The sequence below is a fragment of the Rhinichthys klamathensis genome, unplaced genomic scaffold, assembly GCF_029890125.1.
Source record: "Rhinichthys klamathensis goyatoka isolate OS25496 unplaced genomic scaffold, OSU_Roscu_1.1 h1tg000121l_1, whole genome shotgun sequence".
Classification (NCBI taxonomy): domain Eukaryota; kingdom Metazoa; phylum Chordata; class Actinopteri; order Cypriniformes; family Leuciscidae; genus Rhinichthys; species Rhinichthys klamathensis.
The window spans coordinates 3,716,262-3,728,433 of record NW_026606658.1 but is presented as its reverse complement, the minus strand read 5'-3'; the positions used below and the strand labels follow the sequence as shown (position 1 = coordinate 3,728,433).

Sequence of the window (12,172 nt, the reverse complement as noted above, 5' to 3'; positions counted from 1 at the left end):
TCACATAAACACACGCTCAACCTCACATACATAACACACCAGCGGGTGCAACAATGAGCCATGGGCGGCGCGCCCCCTACTGGTGTTCAGCGGCACATTCAGCAGTCACAACACGGCCCGTGAAAATGTTCAAAAGCGTGAAATTAAATTAAGGGATAGGTCACCCAAAAACGAAAATTTTGTCTAGTTGTTCCAAACATGTAATAGTTTCTTTCTTCTATTAAACACAAAAGAAGATATTTTAAAGAATGTTGGTAATCGAACAGTTGACGGTAGCCATTGACTTCCATAGTAGGGAAAGAAATACTATGGAAGTCAATGTCTACCGTCGACTGTCTTACAAACATTATTTAAAATGTCTTCTTTTGTGTTCACCAGAAAAAAAAGAAACTCATACCGTTTTGGACCAACATGAGGGTGAGTAAATTTTCATTTTGGGGTAAAAGTTTTGATTAATGATTATTTCTTTTTAAATTTGGAAATGTAGTAGGCCTAAATATTTTTGTCTCTTCCCTCAGCTATTCTGCAAACAAAACCTGGCAATAATAGTTTTTTAAATATCTATATATAATCTAATCTAAATTGATATAAAAAAAAATCAAATTGTACATTTTTTCCACATAGTATTAATGTTTTTTTTAATATAAAAATATATAGCTGCATTTATATTTTAAGAAGGGGGGTTATAGTATACTATTTTGAGTCTTCGATATCAGAATTTTTTTTTGCATTTTTTACATTACCTCCTAGTGTATAGAGTATGTATCAAAAATAACTAAAGTTTTAGAGAGTGTCACTGTATAGTTGGGAAAACACATATCTTTTCTTGTTCTGTTTCTAAAATAAACATGTCATTTTACCAAAGAAATTCTGTGAACATTTACGCATGACACAAGCTTTGTTTGTATACTGGTCCCTTCACTTTGTTTAAACGGTTTATCCAAGGCAGTGATATTAACGAGATAACTTAAATCCGCTTTGGTTATTTCCTTGTGCACTGACCCAGTGCACTATTCACTTGACCTAGTGTCATGGCAGACGAAGGGAGGAGTGTTCTGTGCATTCACCCTTCAGCAGCTCTTTCTTAATTTGATCAAGCATTTGAATGAGTGCTCAGTTGTAGAGATGTGTGCATTTCTGTATCTCAGTGGGCCTTCAGTATCACAATTTAATTCAATTTGTCTCAAGTTTCATTTTGTGTTCAGCTCTCAAGTGATTTTCAGTTTCTCACAGATATTTAATCTCGATGGAGACCTCCAGTCAATGAAAAATGAGCATATACATGGCAGAGAAAATAAATAGATGTCACATTCCCACAGCTCCTTTGCACAACAGATTCCTCAAGGTCATTTATTTACCTATCAACCACACACCCTACGTCTTTCCCAACCAATTGGAAAATTCCATACAGAAATTCCAGCTAATCAGATGCAATGACCTTTTAGCATTCAGCCAATCAGATCCTTTGCCTGGAGGGTTATTTCATTCCAGGTAAAGCAGATTTGCATGGCCTGATCATGGGTGTTTGTTAATGAGATTCTGGATTAAAAGGCCCACTTGCAAGTCTCTAAAATATGGTGCTGTGTCAGATGTAACAGAGAATACAGCACCTGAAATGACCAGTGACCAGCAAAAGTGTTGATACAACTTATTTGCAACAATGACTATGTGCTTAAATCCAAATTGTTAGATGTAGATATGTCCTCAATGCTCAATAAGACAGACAGGAAGCGACTCCTTGGTCATACAACATGTTTAGCCCTGACTTTGATTGGATCATGTGACTTTTAAATCCCACTTGACCCAACAAATTCAAAGCCTTCACTCCCGGTGTCCCAATTGTGCTCTTGTGGACTTACATGGCAGAGCTCATTTGTTTTTTTTGTAACTACTTTCAGTTTGTGCCATTGATCATTTGCATTCCTAATATAAAAACAGTGATCGATAGAAGGAAACTTGACAAAATTTAGCTGTTGAGATGTTTTGGTGAAATTAAAATGACAATTTATTTATTCTAGAACAATTGGAAATGTATTTTTGTTCATGTGAACCAAGGTTTTAAACAGAAATATGTTAAATTGAAGAATAAAAAAAAGAATGCAAAAGTCTACTACACACTCACTTGTGGAACAACAGTGCCCTCTGCTGGTCTTTGTGTATGAATATCTAAAGTTTTTTTTTTTTTTTTTTTTCATTGAGTAGATACTTTATGACTATGTAAGTAGCAAATGAATGTATTTGAGAACAAGAACTCCAAGTTGGAAATTAAGATTACCACAAGAAAACATTTAGTTAAATAGTTTAAATAAACAGGTCTTCTACTCAAGGGCTTTTAATTCTTTCCAAACTATGTTTGTAGCACATATTGCCCGTGGAAAATCACAGAGTGCTTAAAGTGACATGGACATGGTGATGTAAAAATAGGAAAGACTTTGTTTTAAACTTTTGCGTTCCAATGATAAACGCTTGCACCACTGAGAAACTTTTTCGAGTGAACGTAAAGTATTGGACTATCATTTTTCTTTCCATTATGTCAATTTAGGGGACCCGTAGAAAAAAAACAAAATAGTGTAACTATTCATTTTAAATGAAAAGTGATTTAAAATAGCAGATTAAGCAAGAGACAAAGTATTTATTATCTACATAATACAGTGTTTATTTGTACCAATATTTATTTATATCACAAATATATTTTTAAAATGCAGACTAGCATCTGTCTTTATATAAACTGTACATGAAGGCAAGGCACTATACAACGCAGAATTGAAAGACATTTTCTCTTATTCCACGATTTCATTCAATCCTGTTTACACACACTGTATAGATTTACAAACAATCTCCCATGTACACACACATAGGGTTCTCAAGTTCAAGCATCTGTCTGGAAGGTTAAACACATCTTGAGGTCATTTATGAGAGCAGATATGAACGTACTTGCATAAAGTGCTCTTTTGAGCTTTCTTACATTCAGATAATAACTAAAAGGCTTTTTTTGAATTTATTGGGGTTTTGTGTTAAGCCGAGGGCTGCCTTGTGCGTGTTGGACGGTGAACGACCATGTGGACAGAGCAATGCAGAAAAATAAAAACGGGAGGAAAACAAGCTGGAAGCACTCAAAACAAAAAATTCACAGATAAAAACAAAAATGGAGAAAATGGGAAAGAAATGTGCTACAAGAGGCTGGTAAACCCTTGCCAATCTCAGTCTTTTCTTCTTCCTTCAGCTCCATTTCACTTCCCTGTGTGGTTTGACACAGGAAGATATTCACTTGCGCTTGTCCCGTCTTGATCAAAAGGAATGAGAAGGTCTTCACTTGCAGTCAGATTTCCTCTAAAACAATCCTTTGGCTTTCTTCACATTCACTTGCTTCCATCCTGGCAGTGCCTCATATTCACTTCTTGTCATCTCCAATGCTTTCTGTAGAGAACATATACACATATATACATTTAGGGAGAAGGATTTAATAAAAACACACAGATGACATACAAGTGTTAAATCACACTCAGGACTCTGAAATGCTGAAAAATGGATAAATAATCACACACAAACACAACAGCTGTAGGATATTGGTTACTGCCATTCACCAATCCAAAAATGGAAACATCCATTAGAGTACAAAGCATTTAAAGTAGGAATGCACAATTTATTAACACCATATTTGCTATAAGCTGATATTAAAATAAGGTATCCGTCAATGTTGGATATTTAATTGTTCATACTCGTTTCAAAAGGAATTTCCAATTTTTACACAGTACATTATAATGTTGTGATACCTACATTCACATGCAGGATTTAAAATATTTTATTAGTTTATTTTATTTAGACAAAATAGTATAGATTAGCCATTTACTGGTAATTGGCCATAACATAAAAATAATTACGGGCTTACTAATTTTACTATCAGTGCATGTTAAAACTGGAGAACATATACAGTCTGGTGTCAGTAAGATTTTTGTAATGTTTTTGAAAGAAGTCTGTTATGCTCACCAAGCACAAAGGCTGCATTTATTTGAGAAAAAAAAATCATATAAAAGATTTTTCTCTCTCAAATGTGCTGTCAAATCGATTAATCATGATTAATTGCATTGACAAAAGTATGGGTTTATGTAATATGTGTGTGTATTTGTATGTGTATATATACACTTTACACACGTATACACACACATACATATATATATATATATATATATTAAAATATAAACACACCTTTATGTCAGATGCAATTAATCGATTTGACAGCACTTAAACAAAAGTTTGGGTAGTAAAAGTAAAAGTATATGTTATTTGATGTTTTGATTTATTATGTGTGGCGGCAGTCATCCATGAGGGGCTACCATCTTTACTTTCATTTTGTATTTGTTTTATTTTGTTATTAAAATGTGTTGAGTGTTCGCCGGTTCCCGCCTCCTCCTTCCCACAACATCTGACCTTGTTACATATACAGTGCGTGCAGAATTTTTAGGCACGTTGATTTTCTGATTATATTTTTTTTACAGGCACATTTTACCAATTCCAAGCCACATTAATCTTAATAACTACTATTAATTTTGTATTTAATCATTTATAAGTGATATACGTGTTCATGAAGGCTGGAAATGAAAAACGCCTTATATTCAGGTGTGCTGAATTATTAGGCACGTTTTCTTTTACAGATAAAATAAGCCAAAAAAGAGATTTAACTCAGACTGAAAAGTCAAAAATTATTAAATGCCCATGAGAAGGATGCAATACTAATGCAATACTACAAATTGTAGTTAAGGCATTACCATTGGACAGTGAAATGCTCATTGGGTCAGCAGGTTCAGACAAATACAGGTGGAGAAGAAAAGATGCATGTTAACTGCAAAAGAATTAAGATGAAACCATCAGGAACCCTTTAGTCTCCAGCGCCACCATTTTCAAGAACTGCAACCTACCTGCAGTCTCCAGAAGTGCAAGGTATCAGGATCTCAGAGACTTAGGTTAGTTAGGTAAAGAATCCTAAAAAACGACCCCCTCTTAATAAGAATCACAAGCTGAAGTATATATACATGAAGACTGTTTTTTATAGGCTTTATAAACAGACAGATTGAAAGTGACTCTTGAGAGTTAAATCTCTTTTTTGGCTTATTTTATCTGTAAAAGAAAACATGCCTAATAATTCAGCACACCTGAATATAAGGCGTTTTTTCATTTCCAGCCTTCATGAACAATTATATATCACTTATAAGTGATTAAATACAAAATTAATAGTAGTTATTAAGAGTAATGTGGTTTGGAATTGGCAAAATGTGCCTGGAAAAAAAATATGATCAGAAAATCAACGTGCCTAATAATTCTGCATGCACCATGTATATATATATATATATAAATATATATATTTATTTTTTAAAACATTTGTAATAGTATATTTTAATAAAATATAATTTATTCCTGTGATGGCAAAGCTGAATTTTCACCATCATTACTCCAGTCTTCAATGTCACATGATCCTTCAGGAATTATTCTAATACGATGATTTGGTGCTCAAGAAACATTTCTTATCACAGTTGAAAACAGTTGTGCTACTGAATATTTTTGTGGAAACAGTGAAAAATCTTTTCAGAATTGTTTGTTGAATTGAAAGTAAAAAAAAAAAAAAAGATTTGAAATAGTTAATACATTTATAAATGTTACAAAATATTTCTGTCACTTTTAATCAATTTAATGCATCCTTTCTAAATAAAAGTATTCATTTATTTAAAAAAAAACACTTGAACCATAGTGTACATTATCCCGCATAAAATATTTACGTTACACTATAAATCTTAAAGTGAGACCTATCAGTGTGTGAACTATCAGTGGTGAACGGTGACCAACACAGCTAAATAAGGATGTGATACACAAGCACATGGTGATGCAGTTCACACAGTGAGGATGCAGCATTAGTGGGGAAAAAAAAACAGTGTTCCTCATAAAACAAAACTCACCTTCCCAGAAGCCCCTACACCCTGCCATGTGAAGGGAAAAATTTACCTCAGTCAGATGCAAGACTACACCAGCATAAAAGGGAAAAGCAGAAAGATGCAGGGAGAGACAGGTTAAGAGAGGCAGCTTAAAGACGACAGAGGGAGCAGAAAGAGAAATATGAAATCGATGAAGGGAAAAATGGAGAAATAAAACTAGATAGAACTGAGAAGATAGAACATATGAGCAAACACAGGCAGACAGATTTTACAGAACAGATACAGTTCAGTAATATCAGTGTCCAATGTCTGAAAATCGTACAATTCTTTAATGCGCCCAGAACGATAAAGTTAGGCTTATTTACACAACTTAGAAAATAACAAATGAACCTTAAACACTACCGTAATAATCAACTGAGTGAAACCTCAGTGTTAATGTGATTTTTCTCACCTCAAAGTCCTCATCTGATAGGTAGATCTCAAGACGTAGAGGGTCAACACCTTCTGGTAGGGGACGGGCTTGTATATCCGCCAACGGGTAAATGGTCTTGCAGAGTCTAGTCAAGACGTCTTCAACAAGAATGATCTGATTACATACTTCAGCCTCCTATAAATCACAGAACACAAAATAAAGATGATGTTTATTGATGTCCCCCATGACACCAGCAGCTAAAGTATCTTAAAGGGTTAATTCACATAAAAATAGAAAATTCTGTCATCATTTACTCACCCTCATGTCGTTCTAAATCCGTAAGACTTTAGTTCATCTTCAGGACACAAATTAAGATATTTGTAATGAAATCTGAGAGATTTCTGTCCCTCCATTGACAGTCTATGCAACTACCACTTTTTCGCTTCAAAAAGTTCATAAAGAGATTGTAAAAGTAATCCATATGAATTGAGCGGTTTAGTCAGAAGTTCAATTTTCTGAAGAGACATGATCGCTTTATGATTAACAGATTTAATTTAGGCCTTTAATCACACAAAAACTTTCATCAACTCACACATCAGATACGGTAAATGGAAGCACAAACATTTTCGCTTGATGTGTGAGCCAATGAGGTTTATTCTTGTGTAACGCAGCACGTGTGAGCTTCCGCAAGAACCAATGAGGTTTGTTCTCACGTGTCAAGCAGGTTTAGTTGAGCTTCTGTTTATGTTCACTGATCAATGTTTACATGTGAATAAAAGCCTAAATTAAAGAACAAAAGTTCTAAGTTCAATGGGTTTGTAAAGACATGAGGGTGGGTAAATGATGACAGAATGACGACAGTGGTACTCACCTGTAGGTGAGTACTACTAACAGTGTAATAAAGTGCTTGCAGATATTGTGTTCATTGAACCATATTATTATAACTCCAAAAAAAAAAAAAAAAAAACTTGGTATGTGCATTTAACTTTCTCTCTCACCTTCTCTGTGATCTCAGCGATGTCCTCTCTGTGTTCCCAGCTGGGAAACATGTTAGTGAAGGTAAGGGGCTCAAGCCCTGCGTGGATCAGGTATGCTTTGGGAGTTTTTTTCTCATTTTTTTCTAAAAATACAAAAGTAAAACCAATCTTGTTATTGCGACAGGAAACTAGAGAGTTTAAAATCATGATGTAACAGTAGTAGCAGCAGACAATCTCTTTCTTATTCAGACTTACATCTATACTTTACTTTATTTGTCCCTTTCAAGGGAAATTTGTTTTGGGCAATACAGATGAAGCTGCATAACAAGATACCCACATCATTAACTATCACACAGTCGTGTCCTTTGGCTACAAGACTGTTAGTGTTAAACTTTTTATAGAGGTATCTAAACTTTGGGGTACGAAAACTTCAACCAGATGGAAGTGGTTCGAATTCTGGATAAAGCACATGAGAAGGGTCCAGTCATTTTCCTTGCCTGTTTGAAAACAATTTAGTTGAATATAGACTCAACATGCGGGATAAACCCCCAGACCAACCAACTTCATTGCCGTATGCACCAAACGGTTCAACTGAGATCTAAGAGTAGATTACCAAACCAGGCCGCTATACCATACAGTAAGATGGATTCATTACAGGCATGATAATGCAGCAACATGACCCTCTGAGCAACTTCAAAAATGTACTTTTTACATTTATTATCAATAAGTATTTGTACGAAGCAACCTGTCTAATAGGCTCATTGTTAATCATATCGTTGTCAATCTCAGCAGTATAATGTTGAATGTCCTTATCCTTATGCAGAAGACCAAGAATGGCAGTATCATCTGAAAAAACCTGAGTGAAATAGATTACTGAAGACAAAAACATCTAGGATGGGAACTTGGTTCTCTCCATTGCTTGTTGATTGAATGGAGGCAGATATGACAAGAGCTTGCAGTCAGTTGTAAGAATGGGACAGGGTTTAAGCTGACTAAATGTTTAGACAAGTATAGCATTACACAATATCACTCGTTTCTTTCCTAAAAAGATCATTAAAGACAAGCATGTATTTTTTTAAGCCACCTTTGCTATATTGGAGTACAGTTTCCATGGCACACTTCCTGTCGGAGTCCCATCGTATGCGCGCTGAGCCCGTGCTCTCACTGTCCTGAGGCCACCAGCCCTGCCACAGGTAAACTTCATGGTGATTATCCACCAAAAACAGGGCTAAAAGACAATCAAACAGAAGAAGCAACATCATGATACTGCCACAACCATACCTCATGATTTTTCAATGAGTGTGAAGAATCAAATTTCCTTAATACATTATGCATGTAACGAGTGTAGGAAAGCCTAAATAAAATGCAACTGACACCCATCCAGAATAGCTAACAGTTAACAAGCAAGTTACACACCAAACAGAACTATTAACAGTGTTTAGCGAACATGAATTTGTCAAAAACCTGGCTGAGAAACTGTATACAAATCCTCTTGAAGGAAAGGCATCGAGTTGACCAAATTTGGTTCTCTGGATGGATATACAAATTCCACTGCCACAAACTCTCCTGAAGCACTGCTTAACTGGAACAGCCGAGGAGTGAAGTTGAACTTTCCCGGATCTGAGAAACAATACAAAACACATAAATCCAGGGTATCTGCAGAGTTTTTTAAAAAAAAAGTAAGACCTTTAAAGTTATTTTTTAAGACCTGCACAAATAAAATATTGTATGTCAAAACAAACACACCCTAACTCTCAAAATAAATCATATACATCAGATTCTTTAACATAAATAGGCACACATTAAATTGCAAAACATGGTAAATGCAAGTTTAAAATACTCAGGACATATAGTATATATGTATTTAAGTTAGGGCTGGTCTGAATACCATTTTTTGAGCTTTGAAGCTTCGGTAGTAATGAACATCGAATATTCGAAGCTTCGGAATCTCTATATGTCTGTCTGTCCGTTTGCATTTTGATTATTTCGAGAACCGTTCATCCAAACGACTTCACAAGGGAGTGCAGTGTCGTATTTGGTGCAATAAAGATAGACAGGCGAGACGCGACACGTTCAGAATTAATAAACTTTTAATAAACTACAGAACAGCGCGAGCGGGAAGCGGCGCGGCTCACGCGAGCAGAGCTTATATGCTCCAAGAACAGACACTGCACTAGTGATATAAAACACACACACACAGGTCTGTTAACTTAAGCAATATTTTTTATAAAGGTAGTCTAATATGTTTCTCACTAACAAATTACTGACAAAGTAGGGTAGATTTAAATAAAGAAGCAGCGTGCCTCTCGATCGTATTAGAAAAGGAATAAACCACTGCTCTCAATTGGATCAAAAATGTATTCGGATCGAGCTCAATTGGATCGATTAAGGTGTTTAAATGAAGGCTTTTCAGTCCAATCGAGCCGTCAATCCGATTACTAATGGATTATCTGGTTGCATGTAAACATAGCCCTTGCCTGTTATGTATATTGAAATATTGAAAATGTTTAAAAATCATATCACCGTTATTGAAAAAAATAAAATATCGCGATATATATTGATATTGAATTATTGTCCAGCCCTACAACCATCTGAAACATATTACAATATAAACACCAAAATAAACATGATCATAAATCATCAACAATAAATCATAAGCAATCGCTTGACATAAATGTGCAGTATGCAATGGTTGCGAACTCCTCTGAAACCGTGAGCCACGCTTTTACTTTGAAACTAGCAGTAGTTTATTTTATTTTATAAATAAAATAAAGTAAGTAAATAAAGTAAAGTAGCGGCGCTCACATTTATTTAAATAAATCAAAGCCTTATCGCGATTCCTGTTTTCAGGCTACAAATTTAAGACCTCTGAAAATAATATTTAAGACATCTGTTGTACCATTTAATACAATACAAGACTTTTTATGACCTTGAATTTGATCAAATTGAATTTCAAGTGCCTCTATTATGCTATTTCTACAATAGGATTACATGCATCCAAGGTATAAAAAAAATCCTTTAATTTCCTCATAATATACATTGCAAATCATCTAATTTCTCAGAGAGTCTGAAAACTGTTAGTTCTAAGATTCAGTCTCTCTAAACCCCTCCTTTCCGAGAGCTTCATCTGCTCTGATTGGTCAGATGGCCCAGTCTGTTGTGATTGGTCTACCACTTACAGCCAGTGTCGGAAACGAAGCCATGAAGACCATAGGCTGGTATTATGCAAATGTGTTACATTGTTATGTAGGTATACAGGAAGTGAGATGGAATTGCTGGTTACTCGTTTTGGCAGTTCAGAATCTATCCTTTCTTTTAGGAGACACTCGTCAGCCCACAGTACATGCACCCTCATTATGCGATTATAATGGGATTTTGGCAATATTGCGATTAAACTTTACCTCATGCAAATGCAATACTTCGATCAAACTAATGCGATTAAGCTCATAATAGGAAACAATCGCATTAAACTGTGGCGTATGCCAATTTTAAATTGCAATAAACACCTTAATTGCCTATCTGAGAGTGGTATAACCATACTTAACTTATTAGCCAATAATAAGAACAATTAAAATTGCATGTAAACTGGAGTGAAGAGTTCTGCTTGTGTCATGTAAATATCTTACTGCGATTAATACCCTACTCTGATTAGTAGAAATAAACGCATTATTGGTGCACATGTAAACGTAGTCAATAACTTTATTTGCGTTGCACGGTTTACTACGTGATCAGCTTAGGAGACTGACACAGAAGAGAAGAAAATGGCTGAATAAAGTCGTTATTTTTGTTCGTTTTTGCGCACAAAAAGTATTCTCGTTGCTTCATAACATCAAGGTTGAACCACTGTAGTCACATGGATTATTTTAACAATGTCTTTACTACCTTTCTGTGCATTGAAAGTTGCAATGACATTGCAGTCTATGGCTGGTTCAGAAACCTCTCGGATTTCATCAAAAATATCTTAATTTGTGTTCCGAAGATTAACAAAGGTCTTATGGGTTTGGAACGTCATGAGGGTGAGTAATTAATTACAGAAATTTCATTTTTGGATGATCTAACCCTTTAACTCACCCTGCAGCATGCAGTCATATGCCTTTCGATCTCTCCTTCCCAAGGCCTCCCAGAAGCCTTGTGGTTCAGCTCCCTCATCACACTCCTGGATGGACACTTTACTGCTGCTGTGAAGCCCCGCCTCCAGAGGACACCTGAAAACCAGAACGTCTATGTTAGGGGTCAGCCACATTTGATATCAAGTGCCGTTGGTTTGTTAGTATGAGTTGACTCACTGCTCTTTTATTTTGTTTGCAGCGGCACAGCCCACATCACGTGTGTGCATCTGAGCCTTGCAGCCGTGCCACAGGTACATGCTGGCTTTAGGGATGTTCAGGAGGATCAAAGAGGTGCGAGACCGTAGGCTGCTACAGTGGCACACCACCTCCAGCAGATGGCCCTCTATGGGTTTCTCTCCTCTCACACAGAATAAGCGCCAGTCATCTGCACATGAAGGAAATCGGGTCAATCCATACAAGTGGTCCTCACTGCAGAGCCAAATGGGTGGAGCTGGACCTAATCCAGCTCCACCTCTGTGGATCTAAGGGGTGGGGCTTAACTTAATTAGGTTTAGGGATAAGGTTATGGTTAGGTTGGACTTTCTAGCTCCACCGATTAGGTCTAGAGAAGGGGAACTGGATGCCATACAAGCTAGAACCGCCACTGCTCCACCCATTGGCTGGGTAGTGAGCAGTCTCTCAGTCCATATGTTCAAAATATGACTTTATGTATTTGTCTTTTGATTTAACTAAACTAAAAGGGTTATGGAAAAATAAATGTAAACTAAAAATGTGGCAAAGTTAGCAAAA

General features: G+C 35.9%; 1 protein-coding gene across 13 annotated transcripts in view; it reads right to left on the bottom strand.

Moving 5' to 3' along the window:
- Positions 1–3,313: 3,313 nt before the first annotated feature.
- The window catches only part of svila (supervillin a), a 72,253-nt gene continuing 63,394 nt past the window's right edge, over positions 3,314–12,172 (bottom strand). For 10 of the 13 annotated variants that reach the window (XM_056255564.1, XM_056255567.1, XM_056255566.1 and 7 more), the window contains 8 exons: positions 11,600–11,807; positions 11,385–11,518; positions 8,778–8,933; positions 8,398–8,541; positions 7,335–7,456; positions 6,376–6,531; positions 5,949–5,969; positions 3,314–3,417 (listed from right to left, as the gene is read on the bottom strand). In XM_056255564.1, coding sequence (XP_056111539.1) covers positions 3,331–3,417; positions 5,949–5,969; positions 6,376–6,531; positions 7,335–7,456; positions 8,398–8,541; positions 8,778–8,933; positions 11,385–11,518; positions 11,600–11,807 — 1,028 coding nt within the window. In that variant the 3' untranslated portion in view covers positions 3,314–3,330. Of the gene's footprint in view, positions 3,418–5,948; positions 6,012–6,375; positions 6,532–7,334; positions 7,457–8,397; positions 8,542–8,777; positions 8,934–11,384; positions 11,519–11,599; positions 11,808–12,172 lie in introns of all 13 variants that reach the window. The other 3 variants (XM_056255565.1, XM_056255576.1, XR_008807486.1) reach the window with 2 other exon arrangements.